This window comes from Oncorhynchus kisutch, linkage group LG30, assembly GCF_002021735.2.
Source record: "Oncorhynchus kisutch isolate 150728-3 linkage group LG30, Okis_V2, whole genome shotgun sequence".
Lineage (NCBI taxonomy): Eukaryota > Metazoa > Chordata > Actinopteri > Salmoniformes > Salmonidae > Oncorhynchus > Oncorhynchus kisutch.
The window spans coordinates 35,097,654-35,122,268 of NC_034203.2; the positions used below are offsets into that span (position 1 = coordinate 35,097,654).

Consider the following 24,615-nt stretch of genomic DNA (forward strand, 5'->3'; position numbering starts at 1 on the left):
CCCCCCCCCCCCTTGAAATCTGGCTACTATCAACCTAAAATAAATCCTTCTTTAAACCTAATCCCCCGACCTGCTGTAATACAGGACCTGCCACCCATCTCCAAACCACATTTTCCGGTCCATAAAGCAACCTTTGAATAAACTAAAACCCGGAAAGCAGCAGCCCTCTAGGCAAGATGTAGAAGACCTTGTCCCCCCTCCTCTTTTGACAAATACAAAACACTTTGTGGAACCCATGATATTTATCCCAAAATAAATCTACAATAATCGCCTGTATCTTAGCCAGAAGGCCAGATGGTGGCTCTAAACATGACAACCGATGTCCCGGTGCAGAGGCCACCACATTGTTAACAATAATAGTGCGCCCCCTGCATGACATACGAGATAACAACCACAGCCATCTCCTCATCCTCCCTTCCACCATTTCAAGCACCCCATTCCAATTTGTTTCCATTGTCCTCTCATCCCCTAATCCCCTAGGTATCCCCTACCATTCCAGCCCCCCCCCCCCCCCCCGCTTTTTCCCCCCAATATACCTTTGCAGAGGATATTCCCCTAAACTGATCAACCAATTCTCCTTCCAGACTCACATTAAGCATCTCCAATCCAAAATTAAATCTAGAATCGGCTTCCTATTTAGCAACAAAGCATCCTTCACTCATGCTGCCAAACATACCCTCGTAAAACTGACCATCCTACCGATCCTCAACTTCGGTGATGTCATTTATAAAATAGCCTCCAACATTCTACTCAACAAATTGGATGCAGTCTATCACAGGGCCATCCGTTTTGTCACCAAAGCCCCATATATTACCCACCACTGCAACCTGTACGCTCTCGTTGGCTGGCCATCGCTTCATATCCGTTGCCAAACCCACTGGCTCCAGGTCATCTACAAGTCTCTGCTAGGTAAAGCCCAGCCTTATCTCAGTTCACTGGTCACCATAGCAGCACCCACCTGTAGCACGTGCTCCAGCAGGTATATCTCACCGGTCACCCCCAAAGCCATTTTCTCCTTCTGCCACCTTTCCTTCCAGTTCTCGGCTGCCAATGACTGGAACGAACTGCAAAAACCACTGAAGCTGGAGACTCTTATCTCCCTCACTAGCTTTAAGAACCAGCTGTCAGAACAGCTCACAGATCACTGCACCTGTAAACAGCCCATCCAACTACGTCATCCCCATACTGTATTTATTTATTTATCTTGCTCCTTTGCACCCCAGTATCTCTACTTGCACATTCATCTTCTGCACATCTATCATTCCAGTGTTTAATTGCTTTATTGTAATTACTTCACCACCATGGCCTATTTATTGCCTTTACCCTCCTTATCTTACCTCATTTGCACTCACTGTATATAGACTTTTATTTTTTTTCTATTGTATTATTGACTGTATGTTTGTTTATTCCATGTGTAACTCTGTGTTGTTGTATGTGTCGAACTGCTGTCCTTTATCTTGGCCAGGTCACAGTTGTAAATGAGAACTTGTTCTCAACTAGCCTACCTGGTTAAATAAAGGTGAAAAAAAACACGAGACTCAAACTATTCACCTCTGCCTGATTTTTCACAAAAATAGCATCGGCATAGGCTGAGACGAATAGGAGGAGTATCCTCTGAAAGGTACACCCCTTCAATGTGATGTCTAATGCTATTTAGTAGTGGCTCTATAATGGTTGCATATATCATTCCTGACAAAGAACACCCCTGCCTAAAATCTCTACATACTTTAAAAGGAGCACTCAAGCCACCATTAAATTTCAGCACACTTTCAATGTCACCATATATCACCCTGATCATGGCAATAAAACCAGAGCTGAAACCAAATGCCTCAAAAGTGTGCCATAAGTATTGATGTTCAACTCGGTCAAATGCCTTTTCCTGATCAATTAAAATTAGACCAGCATCCAACCCAATAGCCCTAGAGACGTCCCAAAAATTCAGAATCAGGGAATGTTGTCCCCTATCTGCCTGCCGGGAACACAGTAGGACTGCTGGGCCTCCGACCGCAAGGCACTACAGAGGGTAGTGCAAACAGCCCAGTACATCACTGGGGCCAAGCTTCCTGCCAACCAGGACCTCTATACCAGGCGGTGTCAGAGGAAGGCCCGAAAAATCGTCAAAGACTCGCCAAGTCTAGGTCCAAAAGGCTTCTAAACAGCTTCTAACCCAAGCCATAAGACTCCTGAACATCTAGTCAAATGGCTAACCAGACTATTTGCATTGCCACCCCCCCCCCCCTTCCATACCACTGCTACTCTCTGTTGTCGTCTATGCATAGTAACTGTAATAACTCTACCTACATGTACATACTACCTCACCTAACCAGTACCCCTTAGAACACTTTAATAACTCTACCTACATGTACATACTACCTCACCTAACCAGTACCCCTTAGAACACTTTAATAACTCTACCTACATGTACATACTACCTCACCTAACCAGTACCTGTTAGAACACTTTAATAACTCTACCTACATGTACATACTACCTCACCTAACCAGTGCCCCTTCTGTATATATTGTTATTTTACTGCTGCTCTTTAATTACTTGTTACTTTTATCTCTCATTCTTAGCCATTTTTTTTTAAGCTGCACTGTTGGTTAGGGGCTTGTAAGTAAGCAGTTCACCGTAAGGTCTACACCTGTTGTATTCGGCGCATGTGACTAATACAATTTGATTTGATTTGATAAACAAACATCAGAAAATCCCACTGAGGTTATTACACTTGGTTTACAGACCTGAGATTGATGCTCAAAACAATAAAACCTATCTAACCTGGTCAGAGAGATGGTGTTCTCTCTCTCTCTCTCACATGGGCCCATGTGTACTGTCTCGTGCCTCCATGTTGGCTCCACCAAATATCACACAGTTCATGCATTACAATAAGGCATTTTTAAAAAGTCCTTGAGGTTTTGTGGTTTCTATCTAAATCACTGACTGTGCAGTTAAAATCCCCAGCAAGAAATAAATTATCCTCAGTGTTACATTTCTCAATGTGGTATTTGATAATGTCTCTAAAAAACATACCCTGTCAACTGCCACTACTGGAGCATATACATTTATTTAACACATAGTGCTGTTTTCATACCTCACTCTAACTTTGAATAACCTCCCCTCAACTACCTCTTCAACCTCATATGGCAAAGGCAAAAGCCCTTTTGAGAACAGGATAGCCACACCCCCACGTTTTTAGCTTTTATGACTACACACCACCACTCCCCTCCACACACTCCTTTTGCCACATAACTTCATTTTCAATATTACTATGCGTTTCTTGAAGAAAACTTCCCTTACCCTTCATTAAGTCATACTGTCGCCCCATTTACGTTTAAATAAGAAATCTTAAAACTGCTCATGGCTGAGGAAAAAAATACAATACAGTAAACATCTCTTTACAGAGTTAAGGCTGCGACTGAACTCTTCCATTTCCTTTAGAATTTAAATCACTTTCTTCCCTTTAGTCAATTTCAGAAATGATTTTATCAATCTCATACCTCCCTAACACCCCATTTATCTCGCTATTTTGTTGTGATGCGTAAAATGACTCACTCTCGCTATCCTCGTCAGAGGAAAACCCACCATCTCTACTATCTGTTTATCCTCAACTGATTTATCCATGTCTACTTTCATCACCCCTTAAATTCTTCATCTTAATCCTGGGTACTTTGAAAACAGCTGCTTCATTTTCCATTGTTTCAAACTCCTCTTGAACTCCACTTTCATTTTCCAGCACCGACTAAGCGACCCCAGTCGCAGTCACACCGGCTATTCACCCTCTCTCTTTACTCTGATCCACCACAATTTGCACCGTAGCCACCGCTCTCCTTTCCTACATTTCCCATCAAATCTGCCCACCTTCTCCCTGCACGTGTTCATTTCTTCGCGATGGTGCATTAGCTGCACCACCGCTAGAGCTGCTACCGGGCTCTGCGCGATCGTTCTCGGGACAATACCGTTCCAAATGCCCCTCTTCCGCAGCCAAAGCTGTTCATTTATTTAGTAGAAGCGTATAACACAACCAAATATGTGAATATTAAAACTGAAAGCTAAATTAAGTTGGTCAGTATCCTTCTGTACAAAGATTGTGCACTTGTCTCCTATGAGACACGACATGTTTCAGCAAAGGAGATTTGCATCCAAAAATAACATTTTTTAAAATTGTAGATACAAGTTGACCATGACGAGATAACTCGCTCCAACACTTAACCTCAAATGGCGGCACGTTTCAAAGTATAACTTTCTTCGCCGGATTCATAAAATGAAATACCGACATCTGTGTATTCCGCAATACAACACCACTCGCAACTATCGAATTCACCTTTTCAGTGGAATCTAAGAGTATCACTACACTTGAGGCAGATTTTACCCAATGCTAGCGCCAACAGCTGAGCTACGTTCTTCCACCGAACATCCTGCCGTAGCAGGAATCTTTACTCCATGCTGCAGACTTAAGTTTTTCAAATCCTAACCCTCAGCGTGGCCAGCCCCACACGCTGGTTTTGCCTTCGAGTGAAGACAAAGATAACTTTAAAACAACTAAAGTAATCAATATATGTACACACACTGGGAAGGCAGGTAGCCTAGTGTGTTGGACTAGTAGCTGAAAGGTTGCTGGCTCGAATCCCCGAGCTGACAAGGTCAAAATCTGTCGTTCTGCCCTTGTGCAAGGAAGTTAACCCACTGTTCCCTGGGCGCCGAAGACGTGGATGTCAATTACGGCAGCCCCTGCACATCTCTGATTCAGTGGGGTTGGGTTAAATGCGGAAGATGCATTTCAGTTGTACAACTGACTTTCCTTTCCCATTAGAGTGAGAGAGAAATTCAGTCGCTCCTGCTTCCTTGACTCATAAAGCCATAATATGGCATTTGAAATGTCTATATTCTTTTGGATCTTCTGAGTGTAATGTTTACTGTTATTGTTAATTTCACTCTTATTTATTATCTACTTCACTTGCTTTGGCAATGTTAACATATGTTTCCCAAGCCAATAAAGCCCTTAAATTGAATTGAGAGAGAGACTAGAACATGGAGAGATTCTTCTAGCTCCCATGATGAACCCCATGGGAACTCCTAAAGAGGGAGTGTTGTGAAAGCCCTAGAAGATGTGTAGAGTTAAACAGTACCTCCCTTTTAAAACACAGAGATACAGCTGAACAGTGTGTTGTGTGTAATTTCCTTAAGGCTTTCCTGAGTGGATGTTTTCACCTAAGCCATGGCTTAGTTCAGCCAGCTCAGCATACTGAATTCCAGCCATGAAGTAGCCTATGTACCGGGGGTCAGTGTACTGCTAACAGCTTAGCTACCTCCGCTGTCCGACTGCCCCATACTGGGCTCGAACCAGTCCTCCTCTGCTTCACAACACATGTGACTGCCCTCCTTCACAACATGCAAACCGATTGAGCCATACAAAAGGCTCCATCAGCGACATTTCAAGCTAGCTGTGGAGTGAGCATTCGATATATTCTTAACTCTGTTACATGTATGTACATTAAGGAGTATTTATTGATTACTTTTGTCATATGGATATGACAAACGTATTTCTCTGCCTAACCCTTTGAGGAGTGGGTTTGAAAGATAAACACACTTCTATGCGCACACACACACACACTTACAGTACTTCTCTGACTCTCCCGTCATTTCTCATCCTTTCTTATCTCTTTCTTCAGGAGGAGTGTCGTAACTTCATCAAGGTGGTGTTGAGTCAACATGAAGGACTGTTTGTGTGTGGAACCAATGCCTTCAACCCTTTGTGTGCCAACTACACTGTGAGTATCTGTCTATTCAATTCAATTCAATTAAGCTTTATTGGCATGTGTGTACGTGTTCATATGGACAATTGTGTGTGTTACAGAGAGACTCTTTGGAGATGGTGGGAGAGACGGTCAGTGGGATGGCTCGTTGCCCGTATGACCCCAGACACGCCAACGTGGCTCTGTTCGCAGGTACAGTAGTTTCTCTCTTTCTTTCTTTCTTTCTTTCTTTCTTTTTCAATATATCAGGAAGTAATGACATAGGTATTTTTACTAGGACTGTAATGTTCAGGGGAAATCATTCAGATGGAAAATCAATCTAGACTGGAGCTGTGAGGAGGAACTTGACTGTGCTTGTACTCAGGATAAATACATGTTCTGTGTGTTCTCTCTTTCTATCTCTGTCTCACTCTCTGTATGTCTGTATCTCTCTCTCTGTTGCTCTCTCTCTCTCTCTCTCTCTCTCTCTCTCTCTCTCTCTCTCTCTCTCTCTCTCTATCTCTGTCTCACTCTCTGTGTGTCTGTATGTCTCTCTCTCTTGCTCTTTGTCTCTCTCTCTCTTGCTCTCTGTCTCTTTCTCTGTGTCTGTATGTCTCTCTCTCTATCTCTGTCTCACTCTCTGTGTGTCTGTATGTCTCTCTCTCTTGCTCTTTGTCTCTCTCTCTCTTGCTCTCTGTCTCTTTCTCTGTGTGTCTGTATGTCTCTCTCTCTCTCTATCTCTGTCTCACTCTCTGTGTGTCTGTATGTCTCTCTCTCTTGCTCTTTGTCTCTCTCTCTCTTGCTCTCTGTCTCTTTCTCTGTGTGTCTGTGTCTCTCTCTCTCTCTCTCTCTCTCTCTCTCTCTCTCTCTCCGTCTCACTCTCTGTGTGTCTGTATGTCTCTCTCTCTTGCTCTCTCTCTCTCTCTCTCTCTCTTGCTCTCTGTCTCTCTCTCTCTTGCTCTCTCTATCTCTTTCTCTCTTGCTCTCTCTGTCTCTCTCTCTTTCTCTCTCTCTCTTTCTTTCTCTCTTTCTCTCTCTCTCTCTCTCTCTCCCTCTATCTCTTTCTCTCTATCAGAGGGCAGTCTCTTCACTGGTACTGTAACAGACTTCCTGGCGATTGATGCTGTGATCTATCGTAGCCTAGGCGACAGCCCCGCTCTTCGCACTGTCAAACACGACTCCAAATGGTTCAGAGGTACACTGAGATGACGTGCTTGCATGTGAGTGAATGGGCCGAACACTTCTCCACAGGTGAAGAACTCCCAATGTTTGCTAAGATCACATAAACACTGCGGGCTAACCCAACCACTCTACCTTTCTGATCTAAATCCTTATATCCTAGGAGTGGATACATTAAAGCTGTATGGACTAGCTATACTTCAGCTGCGGGCCAATTGTTTCTTGAGTGGAAGGTTGGGGGGCCGGAGCATAATAAAATAAAAAATGTAGATTGCAAATTCACCGCAAGAAGGCCAAACAGATATCATTTCTGACAAAAACATAATCATTTCAAACCTTGCTTACATTTGTATATGAACACATACAGAGCCTTCAGAAAGTATTCATACCTCTTGACTTATTCCACATTTTGTTGTGTTAATTCCACTTTATGTTGTGTTACTGTCTGAATTCAAAAAAATATTCTCTCATCTACACACAATACACAAAAGTGAAAGCATGTTTTAGAAATGTTAGCAAAATAATATAAAATGTATTACATAAATATCTAATTTACATACAGTTGAAGTCGAACGTTTACAAACACCTTAGCCAAATACATTTAAACTTAGTTTTTTACAATTCCTGACATTTAATCCTGGTAAAAATTCCCTGTCTTAGGTCAGTTAGGATCACCACTTTATTTTAAGAATTTGAAATGTCAGAATAATAGTAGAGAGAAGTATTTATTTCAGCTTTTATTTCTTTCATCACATTCCCTGTGGGTCAAAAGTTTACAAATACTCAATTAGTATTTGGTAGCGTTGCCTTTAAATTGTTTAACTTGGGTCAAACTTTTCGGGTAGCCTTCCACAAGCTTCCCACAATAAGTTGGGTGAATTTTGGCCCATTCCTCCTGACAGAGCTGTTGTAACTGAGTCAGGTTTGTAGGCCTCCTTGCTCGCACAAGCTTTTTCAGTTCTGCCCACACATTTTCAATAGGATTGAGATCAGGGCTTGGTGATGGCCACTCCAATATCTTGCCTTTGTTGTCCTTAAGCCATTTTTCCACAACTTTGGAAGTATGCTTGGGGTCACTGTCCATTTGGAAGACCCATTTGCGACCAAGCTTTAACTTCCAGACTGATGTCTTGAGATGTTGCTTCAATATATCCACATACTTGTCCTTCCTCATGATGTCATCTATTTTGTGAAGTGCACCAGTCCCTCCTGCAGCAATGCACCCCCACAACATGATGCTGCCACAGTGTGCTTCACGGTTGGGATGGCGTTTTTTTGGCTTGCAAGCCTCCCCCTTTTTCCTCCAAACATAGCGATGGTCATTATGGCCAACAGTTCTATTTTTGTTTAATCAAAACAGAGGACATTTCTCCAAAAGTACGATCTTTGTCTCCATGTGCAGCTGCAAAACCGTAGTCTGGCTTTTTTATGTCGGTTTTGGAGCAGTGGCTTCTTCCTTGCTGAGCGTCCTTTCAGGTTATGTCGATATAGGACTCGTTTTACTGTGGATATAGATACCTTTGTACCTGTTTCCAGCATTTTCCAGCATCTTCACAAGGTCCTCTGCTGTTGTTCTGGGATTGATTTGCACTTTTCGCACCAAAGTACGTTCATCTCTAGTAGAAAGAACGCGTCTCCTTCCTGAGCGGTATGATGGCCGCGTGGTCCCACAGAGTTTATACTTGCGTACTATTGTTTGTACAGATGACCGTGGTGCCTTCAGGCATTTGGAAATTGCTCCCAAGGATGAACTAGACTGGTGGAGGTCTACAATTTTTTTTCTGAGGTCTTGGCTGATTTCTTTTGATTTTCCCATGATGTCAAGCAAAGAGACACTGGGTTTCAAAGTTGGCCTTGAAATACATCCACAGGTACACCTCCAATTTACTCAAATGATGTCAATTAACCTATCAGAAGCTTCTAAAGCCATGATCTAATTTTCTGGAATTCCAATTCCAAGCTGTTTAAAGGCACAGTAAACTTCTGACCCACTGGAATTGTGAAACAGTGAATTATAAATTAAATAATCTGTCCGTAAACAATTGTTGGAAGAATTACTTGTGTCATGCACAAAGTAGATGTCCTAATCGACTTGCCAAAACTATAGTTTGTTAACAAGAAATGTGTGTAGTGGTTGAAAAATGAGCTTTAATGACTCCAACCTAAGTGTATGTAAACTTCTGACTTCAACTATAAGTATTCACATCCCTGAGTCAATATTTTGTAGAAGCACCTTTAGCAGAGATTACAGCTGTATGTTTTTCTGGGTAAATCTCTTAAGGGCTTTTTACACCTGGAATGTGCCAAACATTTGCCAATTATTCATTTCAAATTCTTAAAGTTCTTTGAAATTGGTTGTTGATCATTGCTAGACAACCATTTTCAGGTCTTGCCATAGATTTTCAAGCAGATTTAAGTCAAAACTACCACTCAGGAATATTCAGTGTCTTCTTGGTAAGGAACGCCAGGGTATATTTGGCCTTGTGTTTTAGGTTATTGTCCTGCTGAAAGGTGAATTCATCTCCCAGTGTCTGGAGGAAAGCAGAGTGAACCAGGGTTTCTCTCGGATTTCCCCCAAACATAAACCTTTGTATTCAGTAGAAAAAGCTACCTGCTTTGCCACATTTTTTGAAGTATTACTTTAGTCCCTTGTTGCTAACAGGATGCATGTTTTAGAATTATTTTTTTCTGTTCAAGCTTCCTTCTTTTCACTCTGTAATTTAGGATAGCAGTGTGGAGTAACTACAATGTTGTTGATCCATCCTCATTTTTCTCCTATCACAGCCATTAAACCCTGTAACCGTTTTAAAGTCACCATTGGCCTCTTGCTGAGTTCCCTGAGCGGTTTCCTTCCTCTCCGGCAACTGAGTTAGGAAGGACGCCTGTAACTTTATGTAATTAATAACTTCACCATGCTCAAAGGAATATTCAATGTCTGCTTCATTATTTTTACCCATCTATCAGTAGCTTCTCTTCATTGCGAGGCACTGGAAAACCTCCCTGGTCTTTGCGGTTTTATCTGTGGTTGAAATGCACTGCTCAACGGAGGAGTACAGAGATGAGCCATTCAGTCAAAAATCATGTTAAACACTATTATTACACACAGAGTGAGTCCATGCAATTTATTATGTGACTTGTTAAGCACATTTTTATTCCTGAACTTATGTAAGGTTAACATAACAAAGGGGTCCAATACTTATTCACTCAAGACATTTCAGATTTTCATTTAATTTCATAATTAATTTTAGAAAATGTATGAAAATATGATTCCACTTTAACATTGGTAGCGTTGCCTTTAAATAGTTTAACTTGGGTCAAACGTTTCGGGTAGCCTTCCACAAGCTTCCCACAATAAGTTGGGTGAATTTTGTGTAGGCCAGTGACAAAAATAACTAATCTAAATTGAATCAAGAAAATGTGGAAAAAGTCAAGGGGTATGAATACTTCCTTAAGGCACTGTACTATATGTCTCTGGCTATTATGCGTGGGAATACACAGGAAAATATTTCCTGGTGTTTATACAGTATTTTATGTCCAACAATGTTTATTATTATTTTAATAAAACATGTAAATAAAATCACCCGGGGGCCAAATTCGGCCTGCAGCCTGCCAGTTGGTGAACCCTGCTGTAGGTGCTAGGTTAGATGTACTGTTTTCTGTCAAATCAGAGAGGACAAGACCAACGGATCTAGGACATAAAATCTCCTTCAGAGTAAAACATAGTGTGGAACCCTGGAGGTCAGAGACAGAGACAGAGACAGAGACAGAGATGAATAAATAACTGCTCTGTCCTTGGCACTGATGATACATTAAACAGGACATGAATGCTTAATGGCTGACCCCAGAGAGCGGCGACCATATTGATGTGCTGCTTGCTGGTACAGAGGTGTAAATATGGAGCTGTGTTGGTGAGCTCCCTGAGGGATTCATCTGTAATATGTGTGGAAGGGGTGTGTGTGTGTGTGTCTGTGTGTAACGGTTTGTATGTGCGTGCGTGTATGTGTGTGTAACGGCATACCCCTGTTCTGTCTCTCAGAACCCTTCTTTGTGAGTGCAGTTGAGTGGGGGCCTCACGTCTACTTCTTCTTCAGAGAAATGGCCATGGAGTTCCATCACCTAGAGAAGGTACACGCACGCACGCACGCACACACACACACACACACACACACACACACACACACACACACACACACACACACACACACACACACACACACACACACACACACACACACACACACACACACACACACAAACGGAATTCCACCTCCTTGAGGGGATAAGGTGGACAGAATCCATGGGATTTACACATTATACAGTGCATTGCCTCTTATTGTGTGTGTGTGTGTGTGTGCAGGTGATGGTATCTCGTGTGGCGCGGGTGTGTAAGGGGGACATGGGGGGCTCTCAGAGGGTGTTGGAGAAACAGTGGACATCGTTCCTGAAGGCCAGACTGAACTGTTCTGTCCCAGGAGACTCCCACTTCTATTTCAACCTGCTCCACGCCACCAGCGCCATACTCAACATGAACGGCAGAGACGTCATACTGGGACTGTTCTCGACACCACCCAACAGGTACACACACACGTGTACACACGCACCCAATCATACATGAATGCACCCCCCCCCCATTTTCTGATACGTATTTAATAATCTTACCCTCTTTCCATCCCTCCCTCCCTCCCTCACTCCTTCCTTCCATCTCTCTCTCTCTCTCTCTCTCTCTCTCTCTCTCTCTCTCTCTCTCTCTCTCTCTCTCTCTCTCTCTCCTCTCTTGCTCTCTCTCTCTCAGTATCCCGGGGTCTGCAGTGTGTGTGTTTGACATGCAGCAGTTGGCCAGGGTGTTTGAGGGAAGATTCAAGGAGCAGAAATCTCCAGAATCCATCTGGACACCCGTGCCTGATGAGCTTGTGCCCAAACCCAGGTATGCAGTACATTGGACTTGTACTGATATTGATTGTGTAACTGACTGGTTCTTCCTGATTCTGATCCTTTTTTGGACCGTCTCCTCTCTCTGTAGGCCGGGTGGCTGTGCGGTGCAGGGGTCTCCGTTCAGCTCATCTAAGTCTCTGCCGGATGAAGTGCTGAACTTTGTAAAGACTCATCCCTTGATGGACGAGACCATACCCTTGGTTGGGCACAGACCTTGGGTTGTCAAGACTATGGGCAGGTATGCCTAAGGATACCCATGGCTACCACTGATTTTTCACTGTTTGCCCTACGTTCTGAAATTGAGCTCCCCTACCTCACTCCCTCCCTCCCTCCCTCTCTCTCTCTCTCTCGCTCTCTCTCTCTCTCTCTCTATTTCTCTCTCTCCGTCGGTCTCGCTCTCCAGGTACCAGTTGACCGCAATGGTGGTGGACACAGAGGCTGGTCCCCATAGGAACCATACAGTGTTGTTCCTGGGCTCCACACGAGGGACCGTCCTGAAATTCCTCATCCTCCCCAGCGGAGAAAAATCTCCCACACACAGCAGTGTGTTTCTGGAGGAGGTGGAGGGATTCAACCCTGAGAAGTGAGTACAGGAAGGGAGTTTGGCCACGATCCCTTGTGTTCGCTGCAGTCCGGTGTTTTGTCAGGTCATTATTGAGGAGATTAACTGTTCTACTCACAATGCTTGTTGCTGCATTGTTTTCAAAGTCTCTCTGATATGATCACCCTGATGTGAATCCCTACATTTCTCTGTTGTAACAATAGAAATCAATGAAAATACTCTAAGGATCTCTTTTTCTCTGTCTCTCTGTATCTGTCTCTATCTCTCCTTCATCCCTCTCACCCTCTCTCCTTCCTTTATCTCTCCCCCTCCACCCCTCCCTCTATCCCTCTCTCCCTCTATCTATCTATCCCTCCCTCCCTCTTTCCTCTCTCCTTCCACCCCTCTCCCCCTGTCTCCTTCCATCCCTCCTCCTCCCTCAATCTATCCCACCCCATCTCCCTCCTGTCCCTCCATCTCCCTCCCCCCCTCCCTCCCTCCCTCACTCTCTCTCTCTCTCTCTCTCTCTCTCTCTCTCTCTCTCTCACTGCCTCTCTCCCGCTCTCTCCCTACCTCTTTCCTCTCTCCTTCCACCCCTCTCTCCTTCCTTCCATCCCTCTCTCCTTTCATCCATCCATCCATCCATCCATCCCTCCATCTATCCCTCCCCATCTCCATCCCTCTCTCTGTCTCTAGATGTGGAGAGGACTCTGTCCAGGCCAGACAGTTGTTGTTTCTGTCTCTGGATCGTCCAAGTCACACTCTGCTGCTGGCCTTCACTTCCTGTCTGGTCAGACTGCCCACAGCACGCTGCCACCTACACTCACGCTGCATGAAGTGAGTAAAACACACACACACACACAGACCATCTCAACCATCTCCATCAGGCTGATCAGATCTCCATGTGTGTGTGTGTATAGGAGCTGTCTGACTTCCAGAGATCCCTACTGTGGCTGGACCAGAGGCAGCACCTGCTCCTTCCTCAGACCAGGCACACGGTGAGACAGCTCCCTGTAGCTTCATCCAATTGATTGTGTGTTCAACTGTAGATGTCAGTCTGATAATCTGTTATGTTTGTTCTATTACAGGCTTCCTTTTCAACAAGACAGTATTGAGTACGGCAACTTCTCCCATCTTGGAGACTGTGATGGTAGGTACCTTGCCTTTACCCTGTAGCTCTGTTCTTTCTTTCACTCAACTCCACCTAATAGCATTACCATGCTCCACCTAGTGGCATTACCATGCTCCACCTAGTGGCATTAACATGCTCCACCTAGTGCCATTACCATGCTCCACCTAGTGGCATTACCATGCTCCGTCTAATAGCATTACCATGCTCCACCGAGTGGCAATGTCATGCTCCACCGAGTGGCATTACCATGCTCCACCTAGTGGCATTATCATGCTCCACCTAGTGGCATTACCATGCTCCACCTAGTGGCATTAACATGATCCACCTAGTGATATTATCATGCTCCACCTAGTGGCATTATCATGCTCCACATAGTGGCATTATCATGCTCCGTCTAGTGGCATTATCATGTTCCTCATAATAGCATTACCATGCTCCATCTAATGGCATAATCATGCTCCGCCTAGTGGCATTATCATGCTCTTCCTAATAACATAATAATGCTCCGCCTAGTGGCATTATCATGTTCCACCTAATAGCATACTCATGCTCTGCCCACGGGCATTATCATGCTCCACCTAGTGGCATTACCATGCTCCACCTAATAGCATAATCATGCTCCGCCTAGTGGCATTACCATGTTCCACCTAGTGGCATTACCATGCTCCACCTAGTGGCATTAACATGCTCCACCTAGTGCCATTACCATGCTCCACCTAGTGGCATTACCATGCTCCGTCTAATAGCATTACCATGCTCCACCGAGTGGCAATGTCATGCTCCACCGAGTGGCATTACCATGCTCCACCTAGTGGCATTATCATGCTCCACCTAGTGGCATTACCATGCTCCACCTAGTGGCATTAACATGATCCACCTAGTGATATTATCATGCTCCACCTAGTGGCATTATCATGCTCCACATAGTGGCATTATCATGCTCCGTCTAGTGGCATTATCATGTTCCTCATAATAGCATTACCATGCTCCATCTAATGGCATAATCATGCTCCGCCTAGTGGCATTATCATGCTCTTCCTAATAACATAATAATGCTCCGCCTAGTGGCATTATCATGTTCCACCTAATAGCATACTCATGCTCTGCCCACGGGCATTATCATGCTCCACCTAGTGGCATTACCATGCTCCACCTAATAGCATAATCATGCTCCGCCTAGTGGCATTACCATGTTCCACCTAGTGCATAAGCATGCTCCACGTAGTGCATTATCATTCTCCACCTGGTGGCATTACCATGCTCCACCTAGTGCCATTATCATTCTCCGCCTAGTGGCATTACCATGCTCCACCTAGTGCATAATCATACTCCACCCAGTGCATTATCATTCTCCACTTTGTGGCATTACCATGCTCCACCTAGTGGCATTATCATTCTCCACTTGGTGGCATTACCATGCTCCACCTAGTGCATAATCATGCTCCACCTAGTGTATAACCGTGCTCCGCCTAGTGGCATAATCATGCTCCACCTAGTGCATTATCATTCTCCGCCTAGTGGCATTACCATGTTCCACCTAGTGCATAAGCATGCTCCACGTAGTGCATTATCATTCTCCATCTGGTGGCATTACCATGCTCCACCTAGTGCCATTATCATTCTCCGCCTAGTGGCATTACCATGCTCCACCTAGTGCATAATCATACTCCACCTAGTGCATTATCATTCTCCACCTAGTGGCATTACCATGCTCCACCTAGTGGCATTATCATTCTCCACTTGGTGGCATTACCATGCTCCACCTAGTGCATAATCATGCTCCACCTAGTGTATAACCGTGCTCCGCCTAGTGGCATAATCATGCTCCACCTAGTGCATTATCATTCTCCACCTAGTGGCATTACCATGCTCCACCTAGTGGCATTATCATTCTCCACCTAGTGGCATTACCATGCTCCACCTAGTGCATAATCATGCTCCACCTAGTGTATAACCGTGCTCCACCTAGTGGCATTACCATGCTCCACCTAGTGCATAATCATGCTCCACCTAGTGTATAACCATGCTCCGCCTAGTGGCATTATCATGCTCCACCTAGTGTATAACCATGCTCCGCCTAGTGGCATTAACATGCACCACCTAGTGCATAATCATGCTCCACCTAGTGACATAATCATGCTCCACCTGGTGTATAACCATGCTCCACCTAGTGGCATTACCATGCTCCACCTAGTGGCATTACCATGCTCCACCTAGTGGCATTGCCATGATCCACCTAGTGATATTATCATGCTCCACCTAGTGGCATTATCATGCTCCACATAGTGGCATTATCATGATCCGCCTAGTGGCATTATCGTGTTCCTCATAATAGCATTACCATGCTCCACCTAGTGACATTACCATGCTCTGCCTAATAGCATTACCATGCTCCACCTAAAAGCATAATCATGCTCCGCCCAGTGGCATTATCGTGCTCTTCCTAATAACATAATAATGCTCCGCCTAGTGGCATTATCATGTTCCACCTAATAGCATAATCATGCTCTGCCCACAGGCATTAACATGCTCCACCTAGTGGCATTACCATGCTCCACCTAATAGCATAATCATGCTCCGCCTAGTGGCATTACCATGTTCCACCTAGTGCATAATCATGCTCCATGTAGTGCATTATCATTCTCCACCTGGTGGCATTACCATGATCCACCTAGTGCCATTATCATTCTCCGCCTAGTGGCATTACCATGCTCCACCTAGTGCATAATCATGCTCCACCTAGTGCATTATCATTCTCCACCTAGTGCCTTATCATTCTCCACCTAGTGGCATTACCATGCTCCACATAGTGGCATTATCATTCTCCACCTGGTGGCATTACCATGCTCCACCTAGTGCATAATCATGCTCCACCTAGTGTATAACCATGCTCCGCCTAGTGGCATTAACATGCTCCACCTAGTGGCATTATCATTCTCCACCTAGTGGCATTACCATGCTCCACCTAGTGCATAATCATGCTCCACCTAGTGTATAACCATGCTCCGCCTAGTGGCATTATCATGCTCCACCTAGTGTATAACCATGCTCCGCCTAGTGGCATTAACATGCACCACCTAGTGCATAATCATGCTCCACCTAGTGACATAATCATGCTCCACCTGGTGTATAACCATGCTCCACCTAGTGGCATAACCATGCTCCACCTAGTGGCATAATCATGCTCCACCTGGTGTATAACCATGCTCCACCTAGTGGCATAATCATGCTCCACCTAGTGCATAATCATGCTCCACCTCGTGCATAATCATGCTCCACCTAGTGACATAATCATGCTCCACCTGGTGTATAACCATGCTCCACCTAGTGGCATAATCATACTCCACCTAATGCCATAATCATGCTCCACCTAGTGGTATAACCATGCTCCGCCTAGTGACATAAGCATGCTCCACCTAGTGGCATAATCATGCATTACATTTCAAAACTACACTTTCATCATCTCCAGCACTACCCTAACATCAACATATTTGATAATGGCTGTTTCTTTGTTTTATATTTAAAATATAGAGGAAGATAAGTGTTTCCAATGACATCATCAACCAATTAGTAGACAACTAGTAGGCAATTAATTATTTTATTTACCTTTATTTAACTAGGCAAGTCAGTTATGAACAAATTCTTATTTTCAATGGCCTAGGAACAGTGGGTTAACTGCCTTGTTCAGGGGCAGAACAACATATTTTTACCTTGTTAGCTCGGGATTTGATCAATCTTGCAACCTTTCGGTTACAAGTCCAACGTTCTAACCACTAGGCTACCTGCAGCCCAAATGCCTCCTCATAATTTGTTAAAATCACATGATGCACACCAATGATGTCATTGGAAACACTTATATTCCTCTATCTGTTTTACTACAAAACCTAAATAATGCACAAATATCACATATGTTAATGTTGGGGTGGTGCTGCAGATGATGAATATGAAGTTGAAAACATTAGACATTTCCCTTTAATGCACATTGAACAAATTCAAATGCTGATGTAAGGGAATGTCTATGGCAACATATTTAATTAATTAATTTGTTTTTGCAAGGTACCGTTTTTCTTTGTCGTGGCATCAATTAAAAACCCAATCACATCCCCAGTGCACATACATTTGAAGTTGGAAGTTTACATACACTTTAGCCAAATACGTTTAAACTCAGTTTTTCACAATTCCTGACAATTAATGCTGGTAAAAATTGCCTGTCTTAGGTCAGTTAGGATCACCACTTTATTTTAAGAATGTGAAATGTCAGAATAATAGTAGAGAAAATGATTTATTTCAGCTTTTATTTCTTTCATCACATACCCAGTGGGTCAGAAGTTTACACACACTCCAATTAGTATTTGGTAGCTTTGCCTTTAAATTGTTTAACTTGGGTCAAACATTTCAGGTAGCCTTCCACAAGCTTCCCACAATAAGTTAGATGCATTTTGGATCATTCCTCCTGACAGAGCTGGTGTAACTGAGTCAGGTTTGTAGGCCTCCTTGCTCGCACATGACTTTTCAGTTCTGCCCACATATTTTCTATGGGATTGAGGTCAGGGCTTTGTCATGGTCACTCCACTACCATGACTTTGTTGTCCTTAAGCCATTTTGCCACAACTTTGGAAGTATGCTTGGGGTCATTGTCCAGTTGGAAGACCCATTTGTAAACCAAGCATTTAACTTCCTGACTGATGTCTTGAGATGTTGCTTCAATATATCCCCATCATTTTCCTACCTCATGATGCAATCTATTTTGTGAAGTGCACCAGTCCCTCCTGCAGCAATGCACCCCCACAACATGATGCTGCCACAGTGTGCTTCATGGTTGGGATGATGTTCTTCGGCTTGTAAGCATCCCCCCTTTTCCTCCAAACATAACAATGGTCATTATGGCCAACAGTTCTATTTTTGTTTCATCAGACCAGAGGACATTTCTCCAAAAGTACGATCTTTGTCCCCATGTGCAGTTACAAACTGTAGTATGGCTTTTTTTATGGCGGTTTTGGAACAGTGGCTTCATCCTTGCTGAGCGGCCTTTCAGGTTATGTCGATATAGGACTCGTTTTACTGTGGGATATAGATACTTTTGTACTCGTTTCCTCCAGCATCTTCACAACGTCCTTTGCTGTTGTTCTGGGATTAATTTCCACTTTTCGCACCAAAGTACATTCATCTCTAGGAGACAGAACGCATCTCCTTCCTGAGCGGTATGACGGCTGCATGGTCCCATGGTGTATATACTTGCGTACTGTTGTTTGTACAGATGAACGTGGTACCTTCAGACGTTTGGAAATTGCTCCCAAGGATGAACCAGACTTGTGGAGGTCTACAATTGTTTTCTGAGGTCTTGGCACAATAATTCTACATACCGTTAATTTATATTGGTTGTTTGTGTTTATGTGTGTATTGTATTTGCATTTACAGTGGTGACAGAATGTCAATGTTTTTCAGTCCGTCAGTAATGGGATTAGCTAGTGTGAAATGTCAGGGCTTTGAATTCCCTCTCCTAAGATTAGTGTCTGTCAGAAGCCTCCCAGCATGACAATAAATGCATTTTGATTGGTTGACAAAGGAGCGAACGTCTTGATCAGCGAATTAAAGCCCACGGGACTGAGACTTATTCTGAGACAGTGTTCTGCTGTCAACGACTGTCTGCTACAGTTTGACAAGTACTTGCCAGAAAAATATGTACAAAACAGAAATGAGGACCAAACTCTGTGCACAGTGCTCAAAACTGTCTTCTGGCAGGCCATAAGAGAACGTCTTTAACTTTGATACGTTAATGGGCTCCTAACAAACACTCCTCAAATCTGTCTCTGTCTCAATTAGGATGTCTCTGCTTTTCATCAGCAAACTGTTCCAGGACCTGCAATCTGTTCCAACTCCAATTATACACTGCAATCTAATCTGTTTTATCACAGATCTATAATCTGGGGGGTGTTCTTATTCCAGAACATTACAACCTCATCTATTTTATAGAACCTGCAATCTGTTCCAAACTCCAAAGTCCATAATATCCCATCTATAATATCTATCATAAATCTATAACCTCTAACCTGCAATTAATACATTCCTTTGCCAGAACATTGCAATCTCATTTGTTATTTATCACTCTTTAGAACCTGATCTGTTCTAGTTGCAGAGCTTTAGCTTTATAACCCGGATATAGGCCTTTTTACTGCAGAGTCGGGCTGTTTAATGGAGAGTGGTGAAAGCATAGAACCAGAACTAGGTCCAGGACAGACATGTGCTGTGTCTGTGCAGATGGGAGTGATTCGAGTGGTGGAAATCATTAACTGAAATATATGACGTGTTTTAGGGAGAAACTCACTGGCTTGCCCTCCTAAATAGCAATATAATCCTTGACATCAGGCAAATAATGTTTAGGTTCTGAAGGATAAAACATCTAAAAATGTGACAATAACAAAAGTGGAGAGATTTATAAAGGAGAATGAATACACAGAGGTAGAGGAGAATAAAGGACTGAGATAACTGGTTTAATGTTAAGCGTTTTTATATTCTCTCTTGCCATTAGCCTTATCTCTCGGGGACAGATGCACGGAATGGAAATGGTAGTAGCATCTGTCGACTCTGGGATACAACGACTAGCAAGGAACTTTGTTCTGGCACGCTGATTCTTTGTCACTGATCATTTGGACAAATCACAATTTCACAGGTGCTCGCATCGTTTTGAATTTCCAAAGGGGAGGTGACATTTGGCCCATAGCTTGGCCCAAACTGTCTGACAGTTTTCATTGAGTGGGGTGGGGACTTATCTAGTCTCGTTAGACTTAACACGTCTCCCCTAAGAACTTAATCGAGCATCTGATGCAGTTACACAAGACTTTAGTTCTAGGTGTCCGAGATTAGCCTTGTGATCCCTTTCTCTTGTCTTCTCTCTCCCCTAAAGGTGCCATACAGCAGAGTCTGCTGATCGAGCCAGAGAGCCTGGTCTCCCTCAACCTGCTGGTGGCATCTGCAGTCTCAGCCTTCACCATTGGTGCGGCGCTCTCGGGCCTGGCTGTCTGCTGGATTATGGCCCACAAGCCTGGCAACCGTCGCCACGGCAACAATACCCCCCAGTCCACTATCCAGCGCCAGGAGAGGGGGATGTTGACGTCAGGAGGAGGGATGGGGGGATCGGTCCTCAGTGTGACCCGTCAGGGAGGAGGCGATAGACCCTGCTCTCAGGGCGGGGAGACCCTGTTTGTGATGCCCAATGGCTGGGGGAAGTCAGGGGAGCTGGACCCAGGGTTCCTGCCTACTCCGGAGCACACGCCCCAGCAGAAAAGACGCGGGCTTAGGCTGTCTGATTCTGGATCAGGGGGGTGGGATAACAGCCAGACCTACCTGGGAGGGAGTACCATGGGGCTGGCGTCTCCCTGCCCTCTCCCTTGCCCCCCACACCCCTCCACCGCTGTCTACCTGACCACTAGACTATTTCAGGGGGGAGGAGGAGGGAGGCACGGGGGTGAGGAGCGAGGAAGAGGAGGGGAGACTCCTCGCCAGCACTACGTGTGCCTGAGCAAGCCCCGGGGGGAGAAGGGCAGAAGTGGGACACCAAAGTCGGCGCTTCGTAAGTCGGCAGGGGAGTACGTGTACCCCATGACCCCCCAGGATTCTCCGGATAGGAGGAGGGTGGTGTCAGCCCCCAGCGCCCCTATGGAGTTTGGGGAGCCCCTGCCACTCCGCTGGCCTCCCCAGGAAGGCTACATCCTCAGCAGCCAGTGCATGGTCCCTGTACCTCCATCCTCCATGCCCACCATCAAAGGCCAGCAGTACGTCGCCCAGCACCACACACCCGGGCCTGGCAGGTCTCAGCTGAGAGGGGCCTTGGGGAGAGGAGAGCTGGGGGAGCTGGTGGATCTCAGCCAGCTGCTGAGTAAGAAGAGTTCCAATGAGAGGACTCACAACGGGCAGTGATCAAGCAGGGAAACCATGTCTCTTTCTATATCGTTCTCTTTCTGTCTGTTCTACCTTTTCTCTCACTTTCTCTTTCTCTCTGACCTCTTTCTCTGTCATTGTCATTTAGTCCTCCGGATAGCTCTGTATCTCGCTGGCGGACTCCTGAGGCTGTTCTCGCTGGCAGACTCCTGAGGCTGTTCTCGCTGGCGGACTCCTGAGGCTGTTCTCGCTGGCAGACTCCTGAGGCTGTTCTCGCTGGCAGACTCCTGAGGCTGTTCTCGCTGGCAGACTCCTGAGGCTGTTCTCGCTGGCGGACTCCTGAGGCTGTTCTCGCTGGCGGACTCCTGAGGCTGTTCTCGCTGGCGGACTCCTGAGGCTGTTCTCGCTGGCGGACTCCTGAGGCTGTTCTCGCTGGCAGACTCCTGAGGCTGTTCTCTCTGTGACTGGTTGATGCTGCTATCACTCATACCCTGCTTGGCTGTGATTGGTCAGTGAAAGTGAGGTTGTTGCTGTGTCTGCATTGCAGAGCTGCCTCTCCCCTCTGGCTGCTTAGAGAGGGGAGAGAGGAGGAGAGAGAGATAGAGGGATTGAAAGAGGTGAGAAAGAGGGACGGAGATGGAAAGAGAAAAGGGAAGGAATAGTTTGCTAGACAGCAGAATTATTCCAAAAGAACACATTAAGAGAGAACCATAAATAGGAAGGAACATGCAAAGAGACCCAGAGACAGACACTTCCCTGTGCAGCAAACAGGGCAACAAGGACTGACCGAACAACATGGCCACAGAGCCCACTGCCAGGTGTCAGAAGACGAGACCCAGTGGATATCACTCCTACACAGTGTACGTTGTCCACCTTCCAGTGCAGACTGATTGGCACTCTCTGACAATAAGACAATGGAGGACACTGAAACATGAATTGTAAACACATTACTTTGAAGCGTCTTGCTGCAGGTGAATGAAGCAGACACCCCCCTGGGCTCACACGTCAGTTCAACGTCTACTTTTGATTTACACTTGATTTACAACTCAACCAAAACTGTGATTTGGTTCATAATAACGTGAATTTAATGTGAAATCAACGAGAAAATGTCACCAGGTCAATGGATATAGGTGAACAGTTGGGTGAAAACAAGACCAAATGCCCCTATGTTGATTCAATGTCATCACATAGATTTCTGGGGTTGAAATGATGTGGAAACAATGTTGATTCAAACAGTTTTTGCAGAGTGGGACTGTTCTCTCTCAGTGACACTGAGGTCATTCTGACTCTGACTCTGAATGTCACGAGAATATCTGATGAAGAGTGTCGAAAGGAAGCGGCAATGAAGATTTAATAGCCTGCCCTCCAGCTGCCTCCCCAACACACACACACACACACACACATACACACACACACATACACACACACACACACACACACAAACACACATACACACACACACACACATTTACAGGTCGGTTTTAATAAACCCACCCTGCAGGGGGACCAGTCCTTGGTATTGTGGTCAGGGGGACATTGATTCCCAGTGTATGTGAGTCGAGAGGGGGCGTATAGTACCGCTCCTAACCTGTCTCACTGGGTCGTACAGTACTGCTCCTAACCTGTCTCACTGGGTCGTACAGTACTGCTCCTAACCTGTCTCACTGGGTCGTACAGTACCGCTCCTAACCTGTCTCACTGGGTCATACAGTACCGCTCCTAACCTGTCTCACTGGGTCGTACAGTACTGCTTCTAACCTGTCTCACTGGGTCGTACAGTACTGCTCCTAACCTGTCTCACTGGGTCGTACAGTACTGCTCCTAACCTGTCTCACTGGGTCATACAGTACCGCTCCTAACCTGTCTCATTGGGTCATACAGTACCGCTCCTAACCTGTCTCACTGGGTCGTACAGTACTGCTCCTAACCTGTCTCACTGGGTCGTACAGTACTGCTCCTAACCTGTCTCACTGGGTCGTACAGTACCGCTCCTAACCTGTCTCACTGGGTCATACAGTACCGCTCCTAACCTGTCTCACTGGGTCGTACAGTACCGCTCCTAACCTGTCTCACTGGGTCGTACAGTACTGCTCCTAACCTGTCTCACTGGGTCGTATAGTACCGCTCCTAACCTGTCTCACTGGGTCGTACAGTACTGCTCCTAACCTGTCTCACTGGGTCGTATAGTACCGCTCCTAACCTGTCTCACTGGGTCGTATAGTCCCCCTCCTAACCTGTCTCACTGGGTCACACAGTACTGCTCCTAACCTGTCTCACTGGGTCGTACAGTACCGCTCCTAACCTGTCTCACTGGGTCACACAGTACTGCTCCTAACCTGTCTCACTGGGTCGTACAGTACTGCTCCTAACCTGTCTCACTGGGTCGTACAGTACCGCTCCTGACCTGTCTCACTGGGTCGTATAGTACCGCTCCTAACCTGTCTCACTGGGTCACACAGTACTGCTCCTAACCTGTCTCACTGGGTCGTACAGTACTGAAATCACCCAATTCTCTACCCTTCTCTCAACACATTGCGTCAGCTCTGAAATGACTGGCCATTAAAAAGTACATGGAGTGGAAGTGGAGGGATGAAGTGAAGGAATGGACGGATGGAGGGATGAAATGGTGCCATGTCATTAGAGAGAATGCCTGGCTGGCAGAAATAGTGCTGACATTCCAGTCCGGCCCAGTGAGGGTGAGTTATAGTCCCTTGGTCCCAGTGAGACAGGTTAGGAGCAGTACTGTACGACCCAGTGAGACAGGTTAGGAGCAGTACTGTATGACCCAGTGAGACAGGTTAGGAGCAGTACTGTACGACCCAGTGAGACAGGTTAGGAGCAGTACTGTATGACCCAGTGAGACAGGTTAGGAGCAGTACTGTACGACCCAGTGAGACAGGTTAGGAGCAGTACTGTGTGACCCAGTGAGACAGTTTAGGAGCAGTACTGTATGACCCAGTGAGACATGTTAGGAGTAGTGTGTGTGTGTGTGTGTGTGTGTGTGTGTGTGTGTGTGTGTGTGTGTGTGTGTGTGTGTGTGTGTGTGTGTGTGTGTGTGTGTGTGTGTGTGTGTGTGTGTGTGTGTGTGTGTGTGTGTGTGTGTGAACGCAGATGCACTGTCTATGCGTGTGATTGATAGTCACTATGGTTGTGATTTAAACGACTGTCCTGGCTCTTACTCATCCATGTTAATCGACATTTTCCCAGAGCTCAAATGGGAC

General features: G+C 45.3%; 1 protein-coding gene across 2 annotated transcripts in view; it reads left to right on the forward strand.

Moving 5' to 3' along the window:
* Positions 1 to 24,367, forward strand: part of LOC109875268 (semaphorin-6B) — a 95,025-nt gene extending 70,658 nt beyond the window's left edge. For both annotated transcript variants that reach the window (XM_031810045.1, XM_031810044.1), the window contains exons 6-17: positions 5,670 to 5,768; positions 5,855 to 5,945; positions 6,808 to 6,927; positions 10,948 to 11,036; positions 11,269 to 11,486; positions 11,704 to 11,835; positions 11,932 to 12,081; positions 12,247 to 12,426; positions 13,081 to 13,221; positions 13,305 to 13,382; positions 13,473 to 13,534; positions 20,421 to 24,367. In XM_031810045.1, the coding sequence (XP_031665905.1) occupies positions 5,670 to 5,768; positions 5,855 to 5,945; positions 6,808 to 6,927; positions 10,948 to 11,036; positions 11,269 to 11,486; positions 11,704 to 11,835; positions 11,932 to 12,081; positions 12,247 to 12,426; positions 13,081 to 13,221; positions 13,305 to 13,382; positions 13,473 to 13,534; positions 20,421 to 21,433 (2,373 nt within the window). In that variant the 3' untranslated portion in view covers positions 21,434 to 24,367. The remainder of the gene's footprint in view (positions 1 to 5,669; positions 5,769 to 5,854; positions 5,946 to 6,807; positions 6,928 to 10,947; positions 11,037 to 11,268; positions 11,487 to 11,703; positions 11,836 to 11,931; positions 12,082 to 12,246; positions 12,427 to 13,080; positions 13,222 to 13,304; positions 13,383 to 13,472; positions 13,535 to 20,420) is intronic.
* Positions 24,368 to 24,615: the final 248 nt, after the last annotated feature.